The sequence below is a fragment of the Miniopterus natalensis genome, chromosome 3 (assembly GCF_054644295.1).
Source record: "Miniopterus natalensis isolate mMinNat1 chromosome 3, mMinNat1.hap1, whole genome shotgun sequence".
NCBI lineage: Eukaryota > Metazoa > Chordata > Mammalia > Chiroptera > Miniopteridae > Miniopterus > Miniopterus natalensis.
Window position 1 is genome coordinate 101,275,444 of NC_142083.1, and position 22,292 is coordinate 101,297,735.

At 55.9% G+C, this 22,292-nt stretch overlaps 1 protein-coding gene across 1 annotated transcript; it reads right to left on the reverse strand.

The window, feature by feature from the left end:
* Positions 1–25: 25 nt before the first annotated feature.
* On the reverse strand, positions 26–16,525 carry ERN2 (endoplasmic reticulum to nucleus signaling 2). Its single transcript, XM_087815232.1, has 22 exons — positions 16,322–16,525; positions 14,592–14,697; positions 14,193–14,226; positions 13,876–13,948; positions 10,783–10,855; positions 10,549–10,656; positions 10,136–10,237; positions 8,976–9,237; positions 7,717–7,795; positions 7,485–7,632; positions 7,247–7,368; positions 6,110–6,265; positions 5,748–5,907; positions 3,376–3,460; positions 3,012–3,201; positions 2,829–2,928; positions 2,553–2,752; positions 1,268–1,415; positions 1,059–1,186; positions 490–613; positions 321–388; positions 26–238 (listed from the first exon to the last, which is right to left on the reverse strand). Exons 1-22 carry the CDS (start codon positions 16,523–16,525, stop codon positions 26–28), a joined length of 2,883 nt encoding a protein of 960 aa, XP_087671358.1.
* Between the last annotated feature and the right edge of the window lie 5,767 nt (positions 16,526–22,292).

Genomic DNA, 22,292 nt, shown 5'->3' on the forward strand with positions numbered 1-22,292 from the left:
AGGCCTGGCCCTCGGCTGGCTGCCCTCAGCTCCCGGCAGCTCCCTGGCGCGGCTCCCTGGTCCCTGAGGCGGGTGGGTAGTAGGGCAAGAAGAGGCTCTCGGAGGCGCAGCTCCTCATGGCGCGGTGTGTGTGGAGGAGCAGCCGCGGGAAGCGGGCTGTGAAGTACTGGACGAAGCTGTCGGGGACGCCGCCTAGCGCCTGCCGGACCTCTCCTGGGAGCTCCCTGTAGTGGTGCTTCTGCAGGGAGAGAGCAGGGCCCTGGGTCAGCGGAGACCCAGCCTTCCCAAGAGCCAGGCCCTGCCCGAGCCCCTGCACGCACCTTGTTCCTCATGGCGCGGAGCAGGTCTCGCACTGAGGTCCCCTTGTAGGACCGGAACCTCCTCAGATCTGTGGTCGGGGGGATTCTTGGCTAAGCCTTCCCACTGGGCCCCCCTTGGCCTTCCAGCACCGCCTCCCCCCAACCCCCACCCCCACAGTCTGGCCTGTACCTGTCTGCAGCGGCACCGAGATGTGCTTGTGCCAGTCACCCCGGACCACGGCGGAGCCTCCTGCCTCCAGGGCCGTCACCAGGGGCCCCTGTTCGGGCTCCTTCTCTAGCCAGTCACTGACATCCTAGGACCCCATAGAGCTCCTGAGCCCGTGACCAGTTTCTAAGGCCACAAGGCCAGGAGGCCTCCCTCCTGTTATCCCACCAGGGCATTACCAACCCATGAGGAGCACTGTTGGCCTCCATTTTACAGAGGACCCAACAGGCTCAGAGGCAGTGCCGTGCTCAGATCCTTTAGCTGGAATGGGCTATAGACCCAGTGCCGCATGAGTGACAGTGGGGTGGAGGGAGCAGGAGCAGGTGTGCTCTCACAGGGCGGCTGGGGAGGGGGAGGGACTGCAGCGCCAAGAGGGCAATGGTTAGGAGTTTGCTCCGTCTTGGTTTAGCTAAAGAGCCAGCTCCTCATGCAGGTAGACAAGTCCCTTGCTCTTAGACCATCTGGTTTCCCCTTTCTTGCTGCTCAGAATCCACACTTGGGACTTGGAGCCCATTCCCGAGATTCCCCCTGACCTGGAAGAACTGGAGCTGCTTGGCTCGGCTCCAGAAGAAGGGGTGGGCCAACACCTGCGGAGCAGAGGGGCGCTCCTGGGGCTGTGGGCTTAGCATGGCCTCCACCAGGCTCCGGGCAACCGCCTTGTCTGTGGGGAAAGGGGTGGCTTAGGCCCCCCCAGCCTCATGCCCAGCTTCCTCCCTTCTTTGCTGGGCCAGGTCCCCCTCACCATGGGCCTCTTCCTCCAGGTGAGCCAGACAGGGAGCCCCTGCAAGGATGTTTGCCTGTCGATACAGACTCTCTCCAAAGGGGTGTCTGCCGCTGGAAAGCACATAGTAGAACACGCAGCCTGCAGAGAAGATGTCCACCGCACTGGTCTGGGGCCAGAGGAACAAGCGTCAGGAGGAAGTCTGCGTCCAGGAAGTCCACCTGGCTAACTGACTTCAAGGGGGCGTTTGCTCAGAGCAGAGCTCAGAATGCTTCCTAGAGGCATCTCCTTAGCCCTAGATCCCCTCCCCTCTGCACCATTGAAAGGGGCCCATGGTTTTCAACCCAAATCTCTGCCCCTACTGAGCTTTAGTTTGGGCTTCCCAGCGTCATTCCTCCAGCTCTAGCAGGTGACACGAAGGCCAGACGTGTGGCAGTAAGGTGGCGTTAAGCGCTCCGGCCTGGCAGGGCCCCATGCACAGGCCGCAGAGCTTTCATTCCCCAGGAGGACCCAGAAGTCCAGATATTTATGTGCAATTTCCCGAAAGTGAAAATGCTGGCTGATGAAAAAACAAAAGAATCTGCACAGGCTCCTAACAGTGCCTTTGGTCCTCTGGCCTGCAGGTGGCCATTCCTAGCTTTCTCTAGACTTTAGGGGTGGGGACAGCTTTGCCTGTGACTCCTTTTGTGCTGCTGCCACCTCTGTCTGTGACTACAACTTCCACACACACTGATGGCTCAATAATCTATAAACCTGGGACCCGAAACTCAAGTGTCTCTGGGGTCAGACACTGCTCTGCTTCAGCTCTACTAGCTCATCTGATGCTCCTGAGCCTCAGCCCCAGTGCTGCTCCACCCTGGCTGCTCATGAAACCCCCGGGCCTTGCCCTAGCAAATCGGCTGTACACCGGGTGTGGGGCCTGGATGGCTGACCTTAAGTTCCCCCATGATTCTGCAGAACAGTGAAGAGTTAAAACCATTTTAGTTCAAGGTTCTTAACTTTAGCACTATTGACACTTTGGGCCTGATAATTATTTGTTATGGGGTGGTCACGGGATATTTAGCAGCATCTCTGGTCTCTACCCACCAGATGCCAGTAACAACACCCCCGCCAAGTGTGGTTACCAGAAATATCTCTAGACATGTGCCCCTCGGGTGGTGAAACGGTCCCTGGTTAAGAGCCACTGCTCCAAGTAAGAAGGATGAATGATCCCACTTTACAGATGAAGATCAGGTTCAAGCTCACACAGCGGCAACGCAGAGCCTGGGCAGGAGAGGCACTGGGCCAGGGTGATGGGAGGACTCACAGGGCTGTCTGGGGGCAGCAGCTGTAGGAGCTCAGGCGCCATCCAGCCCTCTGTGCCCGGGACGCCTGAGCGCAGGCTGAAGCTGCAGCGGCCGGCTGTAAGCTTCTTGCACAGGCCGAAGTCGGAGAGGACCGCCCTGCTTCGGCCCTGGCCGTCAGGCCCCGTGATGAGCACGTTGGCTGGCTTCAGGTCCCGGTGCACTGTGGGAGGGGAGGGCAGCTGAGCGCAGGTGGGGAGGGCAGGGTGGGCCAAGGGGCGTGAGAGGTGGGTGGGTACCTATGTGTAGAGAGTGCAGGTGGGCCAGGCCAGACATGAGGTGCTGCAGCGCTGTCTCAGGCTCCAGGCCCCAGCGGTCCAGCTCGGGGTGTTCCACGTACTGAGGAGCAGTGAGGGCAGGGGTCACCCTGCAGCCCCGGACCTTCCAGCCCTCACCCAGACCTCCCTGCACTCCAGCCTCACCTCCTGCAAGGAGGCAGGGCAGAGCTCCAGGGCGATGTAGTAGAACTGGGGTCCCCGCTCTGTACAAAAGTAGCGGAGCACATTGGGGTGCCTGTCTGACTCTTGCAGCAGCTGGACCTCCCGCCAGACCAGGCCAAAGCATTCACGAAGGAGTCGCTTGACAGCCACTGCCCGCCCCTCAAACTGTCCCCTGGTAGGTGGGGAAAGGTTCAGAGAGGGCAAATAAAGGAAAAGGTTAGGACTGGTGAGAGAGGCACCAGCCTGCACCCACCTTGGGGATTCTTGAAAGAATAGCCCTCCGAGGAACAATGACTGGAAGGGTTGCGAGAGCCGCATCTCCAGCCAGCTCCTGGCTGCCACTCACCGGAAAACGAAAGTCCCGCCTGCCCCACGGCCCAGCACATCCTTGGGGTTAAAGGAGATCTTCCCCACCACAGTGAGCTGCTCAGCTAGGGGCAGAGGAGGGCAGGATCTCAGGGAGCCACCACTGCCCTGTCCAGACCCACCCTGCCTTCACCTTTCTTCAGACTTCCCCCCTTCTGTGCCCAGCCTGGTGCCGGACTGCCCAGGTCCAGTGCCTGGTGCTGCCACTAATTCTGTGTGTATACTTGGGAAAGCTACTTAACTGCTGTGATCTTGGTTTTCTCATCTGTAAAGCAGTTTAGACAAGGCGTCTGCTCTCCAGTTTGCCACAGTCCCCTCCACTCCCTATTCTCTCTTCAATATGGCAGCTTTGCTCCTTTAATTTATCCAGCTGGCCTCACACAGGCATGAGTTTGCAACCCTCCTTTCAGCCTCCAGAATGTGCGCCCTCCTTTCGCTCGTCTCTGAACCTTTGCCGGTGCCGTTGGTGCCACCTGGATCCTCGCTCCACTACCTCCAGCTCTCTTGGGTAATTCCTTCTTAGCCTTTGACCAGAGCTTAGCCGTCACTTCGAGGACACTTACTATGTCCTCACGTCTGAGTTCTGTGCCCCTCCTCTGTTCACACAACACTGTCTGTGACCCATCGTTGCCTGTCTCACACCACCTAACAACTGCCTGTCCTCTCCAGGCTTTGCCTAGACGTCACAAAAACGCTAAAGTGAAGAGTTTATCAGCACTTTAAACAAGGGAAGTGAAAGAATCGTGTGTTTTTTTATAATAGAGGAAATCCAGTATTACCTGGAGAGGGTACCACTGAGCCATAACAGGTACCAGGCTCCATCTGGGTGTTTTATTTTCTCAGATTCTTGTCCTCAGTTGCTGATATCACTTTGATTACTTTTTTTATGGTGGTTAAAAAGAAATGTGGGTATTTTATATAACAAGGTGTCCTGGCTGAGCCAGGGCTGGGGTCCAACACCCTCTTTTCTCCTCCGAGGATCACTGGTGACACTGACGAATCAGGTACCGGAGGAGACGTCTGGGGAAAGAGCTACCTCGGGCAGTGATGGGCCTAATGGGCTGTGGTCCTGAGGACCATGGCGAGGAGGGCCTCAGGCCAGCGGGCGAAACCGCCTGGGCGTCTGGGGAAGACTCAGGTAGGAGGTCCAAGGAGATGAGTGTTTCCGGATGTGGTGGGACCCACCCAGAGCCAGGAAGGTGACAGGAACTGCAAGACTCAGGGCTCAGTGGTGGGGGCTCTGGGGTGGGGACTTTCTAAGAGAGACGGCTCCTAAGGAAGGGCAGCTGCTCTGTCTCCACAGAGGAAGGTGAGCACGAAGGTGGAAGTTGGAAGCAGCACTGGAGCATCGAACCCCGTGGGGGGGGGGGACTTCAGCCTGAGTTAAGGCTCCAGGCATGAGGTTGTGGTTTGAGCAGTGACCAGGAGGCGCCACTAGTAGTTTATGCAAAGGACTGAAGGACAGCCCAGCCCAGAGCCAAAGAACAAGTAGCCCAAATTAGTAGAAGTAGACCAATGAAAGCATGGGGAGGGCCCCAGGGGGCATCCCACGGGCACCAGAGGAAGCTTGGAGGGCTTGTTTGTAGGAGTAAATTGAGAAAAAAAGAAGAATGTTTAGAAAATAAAAAGCCCTGAAGAGGAGAAAAGGTACCAAATGGTACCTAGGTAATTTATTATTATTACCAAATATGATATTATTTTAGCACACATATTAATAGCATCACCTCTGTATGATTAAAAAACATTTTTTTAAAGAATGTTTTTTATTGATTTTTAGAGAGAGAGGGAGGGAGAAAGAGAGAGGGAGAAACATTGATGTGAGAGAGAAACATCTATCGGCTGCCTCCTGTACACGCACCAACTGGGGGTCGAACACACAACCCAGGTCTGTGCCCTGATGGGGAATTGAACCTGCAACCTTTTAGTGTACAGATGATGCTCCAACCAACTGAGCCACCTGGCCTGGGCACCTCTGTGTGACTGAGTAATAATGATGGTGGTGACCTCTCCCAATGAAGGGATGTAACTAGGTGGGCATTGTCATTTCCATGTGACAGATGAGAATACTGAGGCTCAGAGGAGTTAAGCCATTCATCAACGTTAACAAGGTATTAGACCTACACCCAGTTCTATCTGTACCCAGAATCCCTGAAAATAATGGCAATAATAAAAAACGATGGCAGAGCTTTCCAGAGTGCTCATTTACACAGCAGGCACTACTTGAAACACTCTCATTAACTCATTCAGGCTTGGCTACGCACTAGTGGCTTCTAACAAACCATCTTTGAAGCTAAACCAGCTTCTCTCTTTTCTCTGTCCTCGACAACGCCCTTTCCTATCAGTTAAGCTCACCTTCAGGGTCTTCAAGTGGCGAGGTTTGCTCCGAGGGGCTTTGCAGCCTCTTCTGGTCCTGTGGGGTGGTCCCCGAGAGCTGGGATAGAGCCCCCTGTGAGATGGGAGGAGGGCCTGCGGGTGCCAGGGGGGCCTGCTGCTTCTCTGCCAGCTGCTGCTGCTGCAACACAAGGGCCCAGGGAGCTCAGCCTTGGCGAGGCCCTGCCCCATGTGGGCCCAGCAGCTGTGCCTGAGCTGACCTGCACCGGACCATGAGCACACAGAGCACAGCCATGGGGGCTCGGGGCGCTGCTGGGGGGAAGGCAGGGGCAGAATCGGAGCTGGGTGAGAGAGACAGGCCTGAGGTTGGGGTGTGGGCTTACCTGCCTCATCACGAAGAGCATCCACCCTCCCAGGAGGACTGCAGTGAGGCTGGCCACCAGCAGGTCTTGGGGCCCCAGCCCTAGATACAAGTCTGGAGTTTTCTCTTCCGGGTGCAGCTCCAGGTCGCGAGGTTCCTCCCGACTCAGGCTCAGGAGCTGGGGACAAATGGGCTTTCACTCTCAGCACCTCCTCTCGCTGGGGGACCCCGAGCCTTCCTCACCGGGTGCAGCCGGTTTAGCTCAGGGGCAGCGGGGCGGGGAGCGGGGCGCTCTCCGCGGTGCTGAAGGCAGCGGGGCCGGGCTCGCGGGGGAGCGGGGCGCTCTCCGCGGTGCTGACGCCTCGAGGCGCTGCAGGAGCTCGGGCTTCCAGCCCCAGCTGGCGACCCCCAGCTCCTGGGTGTCACTAAAAAATACAGATACTTTCGGGGCATCACCAAAATGCAGATGCCCACCTCCAGAGATTCTCAATTCAGTGGGGCTGGAATGGGCATCCGGGTGATTGTAATGAGCAACCAGCTTTGAGGATTATCGCTCCAGGTCAGGTCATGGCTGCTCCTTCTAACCTTGAACTACTAGTGATTCTTTTCTTTTCTTTTTTACCCTCACCCAAGGATATTTTTTTCCATTGCTTTTCAAAGAGTGGAAGGGAGAGCGAGAGAGACATTGATGCGAGAGAGACACATCGATTGGTTGCCTCCCTCAAGTGCCCTGAGCAGGGCCGGGGATGGAGCCTGCAACCGAGGTGCATGCCCTTGGCTGGAGTCAAACCTGGGGCCCTTCAGCCTGCAGGCCGACGCTCTAGCCACTGAGCAAACCAGCTAGGGCACTACTAGTGATTCTTGTCCAATCCTCTCCCAGGAGAGCATGCCGTTATAGCTTTTCTGTTTTAATTTTCTCACTTGATAACCATTTTGTAACTTACACTGAAGAAGAAAAATGTGACAGATGTTTCACAATTTAGATAACCAATATCTTTTTGACATGTCTAACAACTAAAAAAATTTTTTCTTTGGGGGAATTATGTGAGGTCAATTGACCCACTCCAAATGTTATTCCTAGGTGCTTGAGGAAAATGTCCAGTGACTGCCCACCCACCTGCCAGCCTCCCTCCAAGTCCTCTACCATTTTAGCACTGACCTCCGAGGAGAGGGCTGGGGCCTGCATGCTCTTGGAGGGTCTGGTTTCAGCGGTTCCACTTCCTGGGGTGGGATGGACTCTCAGCATGGTGGTGTGCAGGACTGGGGGTGGCTCGTGGTGTCCTAAGGGGCAGGGTAAAAGTCAGTGGTCTGAAGGTCACCTCAGCCTTCCAACTCAGAACCCGGGATCACAGGTCCTTCATCTTCATCTATTCCAAATTTGAGCTAGGAACTCTCACCAATGAGCAGCCACTGGCTAGGGAGGGCCACGCTGCCTGAGGGGTATCTGACAGCTGTGCTAGGAGAGCCCTCTCGCTCTCCTGAGACTTGTAGTGTCACCTCTTCTGTGGTGGGGCCATCCATGGAGGCCAGGGTCAGTCCACGAGGCTACGGCGGAAGGTGGAGAGTCATGAGTGAGGGGGCTCTCCTGCTGCGTCCCCTCTTTCCAGCCCCTCAGAGACCCCTCCTCACCACCAGGGCCACCCCTGTGTGGACCAGTGCTTTGGAGACGTAGAAGCCAGCTTCCTCCTTCCCCACATACAGCGTCATCCTAGTGGGGGCGGAGAGGGGAGAAGGGTGAGTAATGGCTGTGGGTGGTCTCAGTCACCACTCACGTTCCTGCATTGTCCCCTCCCACATCAGTTCTGGTCTTGGCCATGTCACTTGCTTTGGACAATGGGACAGAGCAAGTGTGATGCAAGTAGAGACTCGAGCAGTGCTTGTGTAATGGGACTTGTCCTCTCGTATTGTTCTTTGGAACCCCAAAGCCACCATGGGAGGAGACCCAGGGTAGCCTCCTGGGGCATGAAAGGGTATCCGATACCCTCCAGGCTAAATAGCCCACCAACTATGAGGCAGGTGAGTGAGAACATCCTAGGTCATCCAGGCTCAGCCAAGCCACCAGCTCACGGCACATATTAACTAAGACCGCCCAGGCCAGAAAACCAGCCAGCTGACCCACAGAATCTTGAAAAATAATAAGTGTTTGTTGTTTTGAAGCCCCCCCCCCATTTGCTATTTATCCTTTAGGTTTCAATTTAGATGTCCCTTCTAGGAAGCATTCCACACCTGCCTCCTGCCGGTCTCCATTTAGGTACCCTTCCCATACATCCCCACGGCAAACCTGTTCTTCTCTTGCCTCGCCCTTTAGCATACCAGTTGCCTCTTTACACACCTGTTTCCTCTACTGGACTCTAGATTTCTGTAGGTGGAACACAGGTGGTATTACTGTGCTCCCAGAGCCTAACGAGTGACTGGTACATAGTAAGTGCTCAGTTAATATTTGCAGAACAAACAGAATGAGTGGATAATCTCTGATTTCCCCAGTCTGCTTCTCGGCTCCCCAAGATGGGGACTCTAAAGTTTTGAGAGATGTAAGGCAGGGTGAGAGTTCGTCTTTAACAACCAATAAGGCACAGCACCTGCCAAGCAGAACAGGTGCCAGCTGTGGCACTGGAGTGGAGACCTGGAGGCCCCCACCTAGGTCAGATTTTACCATGTCAGTTGCTGAACAGTGGGACTACCTAGGGGGTCCTGGAACGCACAAAGGGTGGTTCAGGGCACTGGTTATTTATTAATACCAAACTGCTTGGTAAACAGCCAGCTTGAAATATTTTGACCCCTGGCTCAACTGTACTGGTATGTGATGGTCAGGCATCGTGCCTGCCCATTGGGCCTGGGCTACAACCCTTCCAGAGGGTCCCCCCCAGTCCCCAGACATGAGCACCCACAGCAGCTGGATGTCCAAGACAGAGAAATGGGCTGTGTTCTGGGGGCGGGAGGCAGGCAGTCGGATGTAGCCCCAGCGGAGGGCGAGGAAGTGCAGGGTGTCCCGAGCCAGTGTGAGATGGGGTAGCTGGTGCAGGCTGTCCTGGTGCCAGGTGTAGATGCCCATCACAGGCACACCCAGGTCTTGTGTCCACAGCACCGCCCCACTTCCTGGGTCCACAGTGAGCAGCAGGCCCATCCCACAGGATGCCAGGTGGCTCATGTCTGCCAAGAAAGATGGGGATGTGATTGGGGAGTTCTGCCAAGAGGTCCCTCAGAGTATCTTGGGGTGGGGGAGCTGCTCTGGGGGTGGGCCATCAGGAGGGCCACTCAGGTGTGTGGGGTTCAGGTGAGATCACCTGGATGGTGGCAGGACATGGGAAGGTCAGTCAGAGTCCACTGGGGCACTTTGCCCTGTCAGGGTCAACTGGGAGCCGTATAGGATGTAGGGGTCAGTCGGGGTCATCTGAAGGTGACTCGTGTTGCTGAGAGAGATCACTTAGGATGTGGAGCAGTCAGTCACCCATGCTCTGACTGATGACCACTTGGGGTGCATAGCAGGGCGACCTGGAGGCAGGTGGATTGCTTGGATATCACCTAGAGTGTGAAGGAGGTCAGTCAGCGGCCTGGGGTGTCACTGTGATGTGTCGGTGTTATCAATTCTCATATGATGTGACAGGGTCAGGGAACCAGAGGTTGCCAAGGGCACCTGAGAGCTAACTCAGGAAGTCTGGTAGGACAGACATAGTATCAAGGAGGTGGTCAGGGTTATCTGGGAAAAGGTCACTCAAGGTCATCTGTCAGGAGTCATTCAACGTTGGGGGTCAATTAGGAAACGTGGGGATGCTCAGGGTGTGTGGATTCTTGGGGTCACCCAGGATGGAGGGAGACCTGTTTGGGCTCACTTGGAGTATGGAGGAGTAAGGATGTTAGGCTGCTCAGGGTACAGGAGGGTCACGCTGGGTGGTGAGGGGGATCATTTAGGGTCATCCATCAAGTGTGTGGGGTCCCTGAGGAGGTCAAATGGGTCAAAATGTGGTGAGGCTTGGTTAAGGATGCCACTCAGGGTTCCCTGAGCTGGGGACACTGCTCCAAGATGGGGCCAGAAAAAGGTGGCACTCACATTTTCCAGGAGAGCCATCCAGCAGGGGCGCTGAGTAGCGGCGGTAGGTGGTGTTCCAGCGCAGGTCCGGGGTCCGGGGGTCATGCATGGTGACCGTGTACTCTGAGGATGCCCCGGAGCAAGGTTACCAGGCTCACCCAGGTGATGCTCCTCCCATGCCCACCTCAGTGGGTGTCATCTTGGGCTGGGGATTTCCTGAGCTCCCAGCCTGGGTGGAGTCTGTGAGCATTGCAAGGGCAGAACCCAGGTCTATCTTGGTTACTGCTCTATCCCAGCTCTTTGCTCAGTGAAATCTTTGTTGACTGACAAACTGACAGACTGGCCCAATTCAACTTGGATAGCAGGTCCCAGGCCTGAGCAGAGCCAAAGGCAGGGCTGCCCAGAGCTCGAGGAGCAACTGGGGCCAGACTCACGTGTGCGGCCAATGTAGAGGCGGGGCGTAGAGGCGCCTTCTGTGGTCAGGGTCATCTGTGTCTCCCCTGACTCGGGGTCCACCACAAACCAGGCATCCTGCTTTCGGCCTGTGGAGGTGGGAAGTGTGCCAGCCCTCAGGATGGCCTGTCCACCCTGTGCCCAGCTGGCCCACCATGACCTAGGCCCCTGTCCCTGATGCTGGACCTGGCCCCAGGGACTGGAGAGGCGCTTACCCGTGTAGAAGACACCGTCGGAGCTGCGGCACGGGGAGGCGTGGACCAGCTCGGGGATGGTGAACGGCAGTTTCTGAGGAGAGGGAAAGGTTCCCGGGAAGAGTAAGAGCAGAGAAACTCACGCAACCTGTCCGTGAGGCGCAACGGTTCCCGTTCCCGTTTCCCAGAGGCTGAGCAGCTCGGCTATGCCTTCGAGAAGCTGGGGAACAGCTCCAGGCTGAAGGACGCCGAGAGACATGACGGCCACATGCAACGGCCAGTCTGGTCCGACCCTGGGCTAGGAAACTGCGAAGGACACCACGGAGGCCCTTCACAGAGTCAGCGCGCGCTGTGCGTGGGCAAGGCGAGTCGCCAGTGGTAAACCCGGTTTTAATCCTTTCCGCGCGGGCTGTGCAGGAAAAGGTCCTTGTTCTCAGAAATACACAGTGACGCTTAAGAAGTAAAGGGGAGCCCGGCCCGGCATGGCTCAGCCGCTGAGCATCAACCTGGGATCCAGGAGATCGCGGCTCGATTCCCGGTCAGGGCACAGGCCCGGGCTGCGGGCTCGACCCCCAGTGGGGGCCGTGCAGGAGGCAGCCGATCACTGACTCTCTCATCATTGGTGTTTCTCTCTCTCCTTCCCCCTCCCTCTCTCTGAAATCAATAAAGATATATTAAAAAAAAAAGAAAAAAGAAAGAAGGAAAGGGTATACATATGCTCCTGAAGGACTGGAAAAAGACATTTGACGTGTACATGTGGAGTATTCTTAGTATCCTATCTACTAGCCTGTCCATTTGTCATCTACCCGGAGAGAGCAGCCAGGCAAATGTGAAGAGATGTTAAAAATTAATGCATCTGGGTAAAGGGAATAAAGAATTTCTTTGTATTATTATCGCAGTTTTTCCCCCTTGTATTTGAAATGATATCAAAAGGAAAAGTTACACACACAGAAAAACCTCAAAACTCCACGTACAGAGCTGTTGCCAGACAGTATGCGAGGGACACAAAGTCCCGAGGGAAAGAACTGGGGCTTCTGGGGACATAGGACCAACAACAAAAAAGGTCATTACCACCCATAACTGGTATGGTTGGTGTTCTTGAAAGGAACCGAGGGGCTGAAAAGCTGCTGAGGAAGTTCTTCCTCCCCTCCTTCCTTCCTTCCTTCCTTCCTTCCTTCCTTCCTTCCTTCCTTCCTTCCTTCCTTCCTTCCTTCCTTCCTTCCTTCCTCCCTCCCTCCCTCCCTCCCTCCCTCCCTCCCTCCCTTCTTTCTTCTTTCTTTCTTTCTTTCTTTCTTTCTTTCTTTCTTTCTTTCTTTCTTTCTTTCTTTCTTTCTTTCTTTCTTTCTTTCTTTCTTTCTTTCTTTCTTTCTTTCTTTCTTTCTTTCTTTCTTTCTTTCTTTCTTTCTTTCTTTCATCCAGCAGCCACTTAGCACCAGGCGCTGCGACCTAGCAGTAACCAAGACCAACGAGGTTCCTTCCTGCGAGCTACATTCCTGGTGTGTGTGGGAGCAAGAGTAACCCTACAAAAACTGTCTACACCATTATGTCAGGGAGTGGTACGTGCTCTGGAAAAGTCAGACCCAGAGAACTAGGCTAGAGAGTGACCTGAGGTGCTCGCTTTCATGAGGTGGCTGGGGGGCGAGAAGTGAGCCTCAGGGCCCCGAGGAGGAGCTCCGCTCTGGCCGGGGACAGCCGGTGCAGAGGCCAGAGGTCGGGGGTGAGGGCCGGCGGGCACAGCGCCCAGAGGCTTAGAGAGGAGAGGAGTGGCCGGAGGTGGGGGCCTGAGGCCATGGATTTTACACTGGGACCTCAGGATGTGTAAAAAGGAGCTAGGGAAGGGGCACCCTTCTCCCCAATACTGCGGTTCTTTGGGCCTCTGGTGAGATCACGCTTCCTTTCCCGCTTCAAGTAGGCAAGGCTGTGAGGGGTGCTCTAGCCGGAGGGAGGGGAGGAGAGGACAGACGTCACTTCTGCAAGGACACTGTAAGAGCCAGTGAGCGAGTCACACTTGCCTCTCTCCCTTTGGTGACTGAGAGGCTCAGGCTGAGACGGAGCCTCCAGCGGGGCCGGTGTGCAGACCCCCTCCCAGTGGTCACTGGCGTGAGCGAGAAAGGCGGCACAGAGATGCCCGTGAGCCGGGAAGCAGAGGCAGAAGCGGAGGAGAGTCCAGATGCCCAGGACAATTCGGGTGGAGCCCTGGAGCAGGCATGCTGGTGGGCTGAAGGGTGTGCGTGCGTGCTGGGTGGGGCTGGAGAAGTGAGACAGCTGGTCAGGGGGGTCCGAGGTGCTGTCAGGGTGCCTGGACTTTATCCAGATATGGGGAGTCGGGGGGTGACGGACAAGTACACATGCCACACTAAAGCCCTGCTGACGACCCTCCCTGACATGACAAATCCATTCCCCATCCCCCCCCCCACCCCCCACACTTGTCTGAATGACATCACTGGGTGCCCCATGCTCTGGCTTTCCCTGGGAGACTGGGCATGTGCCCTGTCTCCTCTCCACAAGGTCATCAAGATCTGGTTGTGTCCCTCCCCAAAGGCCTCAGCTCCTGGCAGGGGGCCCTCCCTCTGGCTCCAGGTGTGGTCACTACTCTTAGTTTCCCTGTTGGTACCATGTGAACAGGACCAGGTTGCCTGCTGCAGGAGGAGATACACATGGCCTCCTGGCCTCTGTCAAAAGCCAGCCAACACGGGTCAGCTTTCAAAACAGGAGCCATCTAGCTGAGCAGCAGCTGGCCACAGACGTCTGAGCAAGCTCAAGCAAGACCACCCACCTAAACTGTCATCCCACAAAGTTGTGAGTGAAGTAAATTGTTTAGGCTTTAAGCCATTGAGCTTGGGCCATTTCTTATTTAGCAGAGGCTAACTGATACATAGGTTTCCCTGAAAGCTGAGAGTCCTGGGAAAGCCCCTTGTCAGCTTGCTGTGCAGACACACCAGAGCCACCCCCACCCCTTTCGATAGGTCCCTCAGACAGCCGGCCCATAATGCACCGGAGCCCGGCCTTATCCTCTGCAGGACTTGGAGTCTGGTCATGCTGTTCCCTCAGCCCCTCAGTGCTCTGCCTAACAGAACCCCGGCCCCGCCATCTCAAGCACTGAAGGACACACACCATCAAGCCCTGCTGTTTCTGGGTCCCCAAGGTGTACAGGCTGCCATCAGCTGGGTCTGAGAGGAAGGCCGTTCTGTGGAGCAGAGAGGAAGGGAGGTGGGTTGGATGCATGTTCCCTGGTTTCCCAAAGGTGCCCTTTCCCTCCAACCTCCTAGCTCATAGGAGGCCATCCTTGCAGGAGGCACCGCAGAGCTCTGGGCCCAGTTCCACTCCCTTACATCCATCATGCACCCCACCCCCATCCATATTCCCTCCAAACACCATTGCTCCCCCATCTCCCAGATGCCCGCTCCTTAAAAGGCCGCAGGTTCACTTACTCGGTGACGTACATTGGCCCTTGGATGATGGGATCTGCAGGGACAGGGACCCAGAGCATGAGTTGCCCCCGCCGGACTCCCGACCCACAAGCATAGCTCCTTCTCCCTGGGTGCTCGCCATGTGCCGGGCCCCACCCCAAGCATGTAACTTGCATGTACTGTAATCTTCCTGAGAGCCCTGTGAGGGAGGGCCATTACCCTTGGCTTCATTCTGCAGGTGAGGACCCTGATGCTCAGAGAGGTAGAGTGACTTTCCCAGGGCCACATAGCCGCTACGTGGTGAAGCTGACTGCAGGCACTGGCATGTGGGAGCCTAACCCCTTGTTCTCATCTTCTGTGTCATAGTGACACCACTCTCACTCGGGTCCGAGGAGGAAGGAGTGACTCCCCCGTGCTCACCATCCCTCAGCGTCCACTTCAAGTCCCCTGTCTGCTTGCTTAGTGCATGGAGACTTCCATCCAGGGTGGACACGAGCAGGAGGCTCTCCGGCCTGAGAGTCTGGACCTGTAGTGGAGACAAAGCCAGCTCCTCTAAGAGGCCTGGGGCCACCCCTTGTCCTTGCCCCAGGCAGAGCTTGCTGTGATTGCCCGGTCCTCTGGAGACAGAGACAGAGGGAAGGATGAGTGGGGGAGCTGTTGGCTCCACCCAGCGATCTCCTTGAGCCTAGGAAGGGGTTACAGTGGGAGCCAAGACCACCCAGCTCCCACTGTACCCCAAATCCCACCCTTCCCCCACCCAATTCCTTCTGGTTTCCCAAAAAAGAGCAAAAACCTTTACAAAAAAGGCACTGACATTGGCCCTTCCAGCCTCCCTGGGAGACCCAGGCTATTGCTCTCACCTTTGTGAGGTGAGGGAGACAGCTCAGGAGGGTAAGGCAACGAGCCATGCAGGTAAATGGCAGAACTGGGACTTGAGGCACCACCTCTGAGATTCCAGCACCTGGCCTCTTTCTCATTTGCCACACTGTCTGCTTCTCTTAAGGATGGTCCTTTCTGCTCCCCAAACCAGCTCAGCTGCTTTAGCTGCGGGGCTCCACTGGCTGGGGTGGCTGAGGGGGGGAGGGAGGGCTGGAGCTGCCTTTCCATCTGGCCCCTGCTGGGCTAACTCACTTGCTCTAGCCCCTCCTTGAGCAAACAGGGTGAGGCTGAGCTCCCAGCAGGAACCCTAACATCCGGGTGGCCCAGCCGCACCCCTGCAGAGGCCACATCCTGCTCCAGGACCCTGGGGTTTGGGGCTGAGCCACTGGTTCAGGTGGAGAACCACCTCTGGTTTGCCCACCTGTTTGGTGACCTGCAACATCGCAGGAGGGAGCTCCGTCTAGAGGAGCTGCAGACTCTGGGCTCACAGTGGAGTTTCATTTGACCATAATTGTATTTAAAATTTGTTTTTCATTAACTGCCAGTTAAAACATTGGAAAGATTTTACTTAAAATCTGGAATTCTGATTTTTCTCATTTTTCTGGAGACACCAGATCTCCCTGCTCACATTCTTACTTGGCAACCAGGGGGTGGACCCAGAGCTGGGAGCTGGGCGTGGGGGTGCCCAACTCCACTGCGATCCTGTTATCTGTCCTCGGGCCTCAAGTCCCGCAACTCAGAGCGCAGACACCATCCCCGCGCGGGCTCCAGGCTGGGCGCCTTCTGCCTTCTCACCGCGTTTCTGTAGGACTGCACTCTGCCTCCCCACGGGCTGACCAGGCGCCCACCCCTCCCTCCCGTGGTTCCAACCCGGGGTCCGTCATGGGTGAGGGAGGCACCCTGGGGCCCTCCTGTATTTGTCTGTAAAGCTGGGCATGTGGGCACATTTCTCAGACCATCCTTAAGTTGATCACAGGCGCCTGGGACCCCAGAAGCTGTAGGAGGCCCTGCAGTGAAGTCGGCCCCGCACTCCCGCCCCTGCCCGGGCTGTGGTCTGCGGGCTGGGCTCTGGGTCCCCCCGCGCCTCTCCAGGCTGGTTCGTCTCTGACCAGGTGTTTGAGGGGCAGCTGGCAACTCCCCAAAGCCGGGAGGTTCTCTCTCAGGCGGGACCGCTGGTGTCCCTCGGCCCAGGGAGGTGGAGGCGCCCTGCTCCCCCCGCACCCCAGCCCCGCGGACCCCACCTGCAGGCCGCGGGTCCGCCCGCGTCTCACCTGCGGCGCCAGCGTCCCCAGCAGCGCGGCCAGCAGCAGCCGCAGCGGCCGCCCCGCGCCCCGGTCCCCCGGCCGCGCTCCCCATGGCCGGGCGGCGGCAGGGCTGGCCGGTCCCTCGGTGCCTCCGGGCGACGGCGCGGCCGGTCCAGCCCCAGGAGACTCCGCCCCGGGCTGGGCCCGTTGGTGCGCAGGGCTGGGGCGCATCCCCAGGCACCCGCCGGGCGGCCCCAGCTGTCCCGGGAAAGTCACCGCCCGGCAAGCACTGTGCCCAGTGCTGTCCACCCACCATCGGGTCACTGAACCTTCTCAGTGTCACCGGTGCAAAAACCGAGGCTCGGAACTGGAAGTCAGAGTCACGGGCCTGACCGCAGGGCTGTGCTCCAGGAACGTGGCCTCCCCGGAGATGGTGACCTGCAGGTAACTGATTGACGCGGCTATTCATTCAATAAATATTTATCATGCCGGCCTGGCGAACAAGAGCAACAAGGTCCCTGCGATCGCAGGGTGTACAGACTCCGCGCCTGAGGTGCTGGACAGCAGCATCCAAGGAGCCTGGCCAGGCTGAGGGTCCCTGCTACAGGCAGACCTTGCCGACCTGGTTGGGGGGTGTCTCCAGGGGTCCAATCAGCTTTCAAGTCTGCTCAGGCATTCCTCCTTCGTCTTGTACAAAATTCTTGCTGATTTGGGGATCATGAAGCCTGCCTCTGCCACCTTTCCCTGCCCCTTTGTCGTTCTCAGCCCTCCTCTCCTCACCCCAGTTGGGGAACACGGTGCCAGCAGGCTCAGGGCCTTCATCTCCACCTGAAACCTTGCCATCGTCACTGGTGTCTTCAGAGGACCCCCCGTGGACACCCCATGGGCAGCCCAGCCTCTTTGATTGGTGAGAGCACCTGTCTAGGACCTAACCCTCCGCCCACCCACTGCATGGCCGGGCCCTGGGCCTCCTCACAGTCTGAATTGCTTTGCTTTGAGAGTCCTTTCCCATCCTTGCAGCCGTCCCACTCCTTTGTCGCCCCATACCTGTTCCCTGACCTAAATGATACTTCAGCCCCTCAGTCTTCCAGCCCCTTATCCAGTACAGACCTCGCAAATGACCACCTGAACTACATCGTGGTCTTTTTTTAAAAAAAATATACACATATATATCTTTATTGATTTCAGAGAGAGGAAAGGAGAGGGAGAGAGAGATAGAAACATTAATGATGAGAGAGTCATTGATCGGCTGCCTCCTGCACACCCCCAACCGGGGATCGAGCCCGCAACCCGGGCATGTGCCCTGACTGGGAATCGAACCCCAATCGCCTGGATCCTAGGTCGACGCTCAACCGCTGAGCCACACCCGGCCAGGCTACACTGTGGTCTTAAGCTGGGTTTCCTAGAAGCAGAGCCCAGGAGGGGATTTTGAGGGAAGTGGGCTAGAGCAGGGAAAGAAGCCAGACAGAGACGGGGTCTCACTGGAGCCTAACTTTAGCCTGGTCCATAGGAGATCCCACAGGCCAGCCCTTGGGGTCTCCTGGTCTGTCAGCCTCTGACTGCTGGCCTCTCCGGGGGTCTGGGTATGAGCCCCCTGGCAAAGCAGCCTCTGCTGGCCGAGTCCTTAGTCGCCCGCTCAGCAGTGGGGGGGTGCCGGGCTCTCTACAGGGGACGAGGCAGTCACAAGGCTCTGCCTTAGGTGGTGATCTCAACTTCCTGGCTCCGCCTCTCCAACCCCACAAAATCCTGTTTGGAAAGATGTGACCAACCGTCTTTGTTCCTATTCCAGAGTCTGTAGGCCCTGTTCACCCACTGGGCACATCACCTGTCCTCTGCTGGGCAAGTCCCTGTCCATTCTCCCAGCCCTTAGAGACTGACGCTTCCAAACTCATGATGACACTCACATGTCCTCCTACATTAAAAAAAAAAAAAAAGTCTTTTTAAAAATTGATTTTAGAGAGAGAGAGGAAGGGAGAGAGAGAAACACTGATGTGGGAGCAAAACTTGGATCGGCTGCCTCCTGCACACCCTCTCCAGGGGACTGAACCCACAACCGGGCATGTGCCCTGACAGAATTGAACCCGAGGCCTCTTGGTGCACAGGACGATGCCCAGCCAACTGAGCCACACCGGCCAGGGCGTCCTCCTACATTTTTGAAGGAAGTGCACCCATTATGCATGATATCCCTTAAATTTCTTCATTTCTCATCTTTAGGTAGAAGCATTTATAGCTACACCCATCCTCACCTCTTTGCCCCAAGTTTTGGGGAGGCAGTGCCCCTCTCTTCAGAAGCGCCCCCTTTCCGCTTGCTCTGGGACAACAATAATTCACAGATGTTTCCCGAAGCCTTCTGCTCCTTAAGCGAGGCTGCTCCGAATTGATCCCTCACAGATGAGGAAACTGGATGGGAGAAAACAAAGCTTCTCTTCGTTTTTGTTTTTGTGTGTTTTTTTAAAAAACCCTCACCTGCACATATATTGTTTACTAATTTTAGAGAGAGGGGAAGGGAGAGGAAGAGAGAGAAACATCAATGGGCCGCCTCTCCCACATGCCCCAGGGGATCTAACCTGCAACATGGGCACGTGCCCCGACCCGGAATCGAACCCGAGACCCTCCTGTGCACAGGACAACGCCCCAACCACCTGAGCCACACCGGCCAGCGCTAGTTTTTGAGCTTTTGAATAACTCAGGGCATGACCCCAATTTGAGAGAATAAATAATGAGAGTAGAAAAGATCCCACAGACTCGCGCAGGGGAGACGAGGGGAAGCAGGAAGTGGGAAGGTGCCGTAGGTCCCTGGGAAGGGGGCCCATGCTGCGCCCCTCACCCAAGGGCAGGGCCCCTCGCAGGTCTGTGGGGTCAGAGGGCAGAGGGGGCCTGTGCCTCGCTTCCTGGGTAGTAAGACCTGGAAATGCTGCATCTGTGTCTGGGGGGGGAGGTGGTAGGGAGGCCCCCCCTTGTCTAGTGGGGTGTGGAGGTGAGTGGCTGTTTCCAGCATGCCTGGGGGTGGAGCGGGAGAGAGAGAAAGAGAAAGAGAGATTTCAGAAGAGAAAGACGGACAGTGCGGCAGAGAGGACAAGAGACAGCACCAGAGCAAGGAAACCGCGGCACCTCAGGGCATGCCACCCGCACGGAGACAGGGACTCGGTGTCCTTTTGCCTCCCGGGACTGTGTAAACTCCTGGAACTTAAACCCACCTGGAGCAAAGCTGGGGGAAGCCAGCTGGGCTGACTTTCTTCCAGCTGGCACAAAGGGAGCCGAAAATAAACAGTCAGCCCTGGCCCGTGGCTCAGCAGTCAGAGCGTCAGCCCACAGACTGAAGGGTCCTGGGTTCCAGTCTGACCAAGGGCACATACCTCGATTGCAGGCTCTGATGCCCAACCCCAGTCGGAGTGCGTGCAGGAGGCAACCAATGCATGTGCCTCTCTCACATCGGTGTCTCTCCCTCTCTCTCCCTTCCACTCTCTCTGAAAAGCAACAGACAAAATATGGATGATGAGGATAGGAAAAAAAAAGTTAAATTGAGCCCGGCCAGTGTGGCTCATCAGTTAAGCATTGACCTGGGGTCCAGGAGATCGTGGTTCGATTCCTGGTCAGGACACATGCCCAGGGTTTCTGGCTCAATCCCCAGCAGGGGGAGTGCAGGAGGCAGCTGATCAATGACTCTCCCTCTCCCTTCCTCTCTCTGAAATCATTAAAAACATATTTTATTTGATTTTCATCTTTTTTTCTGTTCAAAATATTACAGATGTCCCTTTTTCTCTCCATTGACCCCCTTCCACCCTCCTCCAACCCTCTCCCCAGTCCCTCTCCACACCATGGTCTGTGTCCTTGGGTTGTGCACATATACATATAGATTCTTTGGTTAATCTCTCCCCACCCACCTGTCGAACCCCGCCTTCCCTCTGAGATTCATTAGATCCATGCTTCCATGTCACTGAATCTGTTCTGTTCATCAGTTTATTATGTTCATCAGATTCCACATATGAGGGAGATTATATGGTATTTGTCTTTCTCTGCCTGGCTTATTTCACTTAGCATAAGATTCTCCAGGTCCCTCCATACTGTCCCAAAGGGTACGAGATCCTTCTTCTTTACAGCTGCATAGTATTCCATGGTGTAGATATACCACAGCTTTTTATCCACTCATCTACTGATGGGCACTTGAGCTGCTTCCAGATCTTAGCTATTGTAAATTGTGCTGCTATGGACATAAGGAAAAACATATTTAAAAAAGAAGTTAAATTGAATTACAAAGAAATGGAGTTACATTTCTTCTCCACACCTCAGTCAGTTCGTGCTCTTAAGTTCCCTGCTGCTTCGTAAATCTACATAAACCAATAATAGCCTTTCTCCATTCTAGCAAAATAGAGAAAACAGATAGTAACAGGAAAAATATTCCAATCATAATAGTGGCAATAAAAAGAAAAGGCTTGGAAATAAATTTAACTGGAAGGGCACAAGACCTGTAGGAAGAAAACAATAAATTCTTATGAAGGATATAAAACAAAATGTGAATATATGAAAGGGTATGACCTTGTCTAGGGACCAGAACGTGAGAGAAGCAGTGCGGCTTGTGCCCAGCGGCGCCGGCCGTCTCTCCTCCGCCCCACAGGCGCCCGGGGCGGGCGAGGGCGGCCCCCAGGCCCCGCTGGGCTGCGGCCGGGCCGCGTCCTTTCTCGACACGAGGCTGAGGGCGCTGAGCCGGGCCTGCGCCACGGAGCTTGTTTTCTCTCCCTTCCCTTGGTTTACCCTCCTGCTTTCTTCACTCGCTCTTCCTCAGCTTCCACAGCACTTTCCTTTTTCTTCTCTCATTTTAAATGTTCTCTTTATTTTGTTTGTTCTTTTCTTCATTTTTTCCTTTAGAATTTTTTTAGTTAGTATAGTGAGTATTGGTAGTTAGTATAATTAGCATTGTTAGTATTAGTTGTCATACTTAGTCTTGTTTGTTAGCATCATTAGCATTGCTGGTATTTGTTACCACAGTTACCATAGTACCATCGTTAGTATTGTTTGTTAGCATCGTTAGCATTGCTAGTATTGGTTACCATGGTCAGCATAGTTAACGTTGTTTGTTAGCGTAGTCAGCACTGCTAGCATTAGCCACCATGGTTAGCATTGTTAGCAGTTAGTAAGCACAGTTAGCACTGACGCTAGGCTTGTCAGTGCAGCAGCAAGTCGCCCTGTCTAATGACCCCGCGGCCCTCCGTGCTGACAAGGAGCCCATGCTGGCCATTCCGACCTCCTGAACTCTAGGGCCCAGGGAACCTTCGCCAAGGTGAGGTGGGCCTGGCACACTCAGATGGGGACCGAGGTGCTGTCGGAGTCATTAATCAGAGGGGCTCCTCTAGACCTTTTTGAGAAGTCCACTGTATGAAGGGATTAAATCACCCAGATTCCCAAGGTTGTTCGAGGTGATTGCCACCCGGGAAACATTGTTCCTCTCGGTGAGCATGTGAGCCGAGGGCTTGTTTACTAACCGAGGCAGGACCCAGGAGGCCCGAGCCGTGTTCCTCCGGCTGGTGTCAGCCGCGCAGTGCTGCCGCCAGAGGGCACTGTCCACAGGGCCTGAAGCCCGGACCGTATTGTGACGCTGAGCTGACTGGAAAACTTGCAGATTTTGGCTTTAGTGGGGAATTTATAGCGGCATAAACTGAGCACGTTCTGTGGCAGCCTCTTTTACGCCGCCCCACGGCTCTTCCTGCCCAAACCTATGCTGCTCGGGGTTGATGTATGAGCCCGGGCGGTTCTGTAGGGGACGGAGCGGGGCGGTTCTGTAGGGGACGGAGCCGGGCGGTTCTGTAGGGGACGGAGCCGGGCGGTTCTGTAGGGGACGGAGCTGGGGGTGGTTCTGTAGGGGACGGAGCGGGGCGGTTCTGTAGGGGACGGAGCGGGGCGGTTCTGTAGGGGATGGAGCCGGGATGGTTCTGTAGGGGACGGAGCGGGGCGGTTCTGTAGGGGACGGAGCGGGGCGGTTCTGTAGGGGATGGAGCCGGGG

Coding starts and splice junctions, on each gene's coding strand:
- ERN2 (XM_087815232.1), bottom strand. CDS start 16,525: ATGCGCCCCAGCCCTGCGCACCAACGGGCCCAGCCCGGGGCGGAGTCT. Junction 10,856..13,875: donor AGAAACAGCAGGGCTTGATG/GTGTGTGTCCTT, acceptor CCCTCTCCTCAG/AAACTGCCGTTCACCATCCC. Junction 1,416..2,552: donor TGCTGCCCCCAGACAGCCCT/GTGAGTCCTCCC, acceptor CTCTGGCCCCAG/ACCAGTGCGGTGGACATCTT.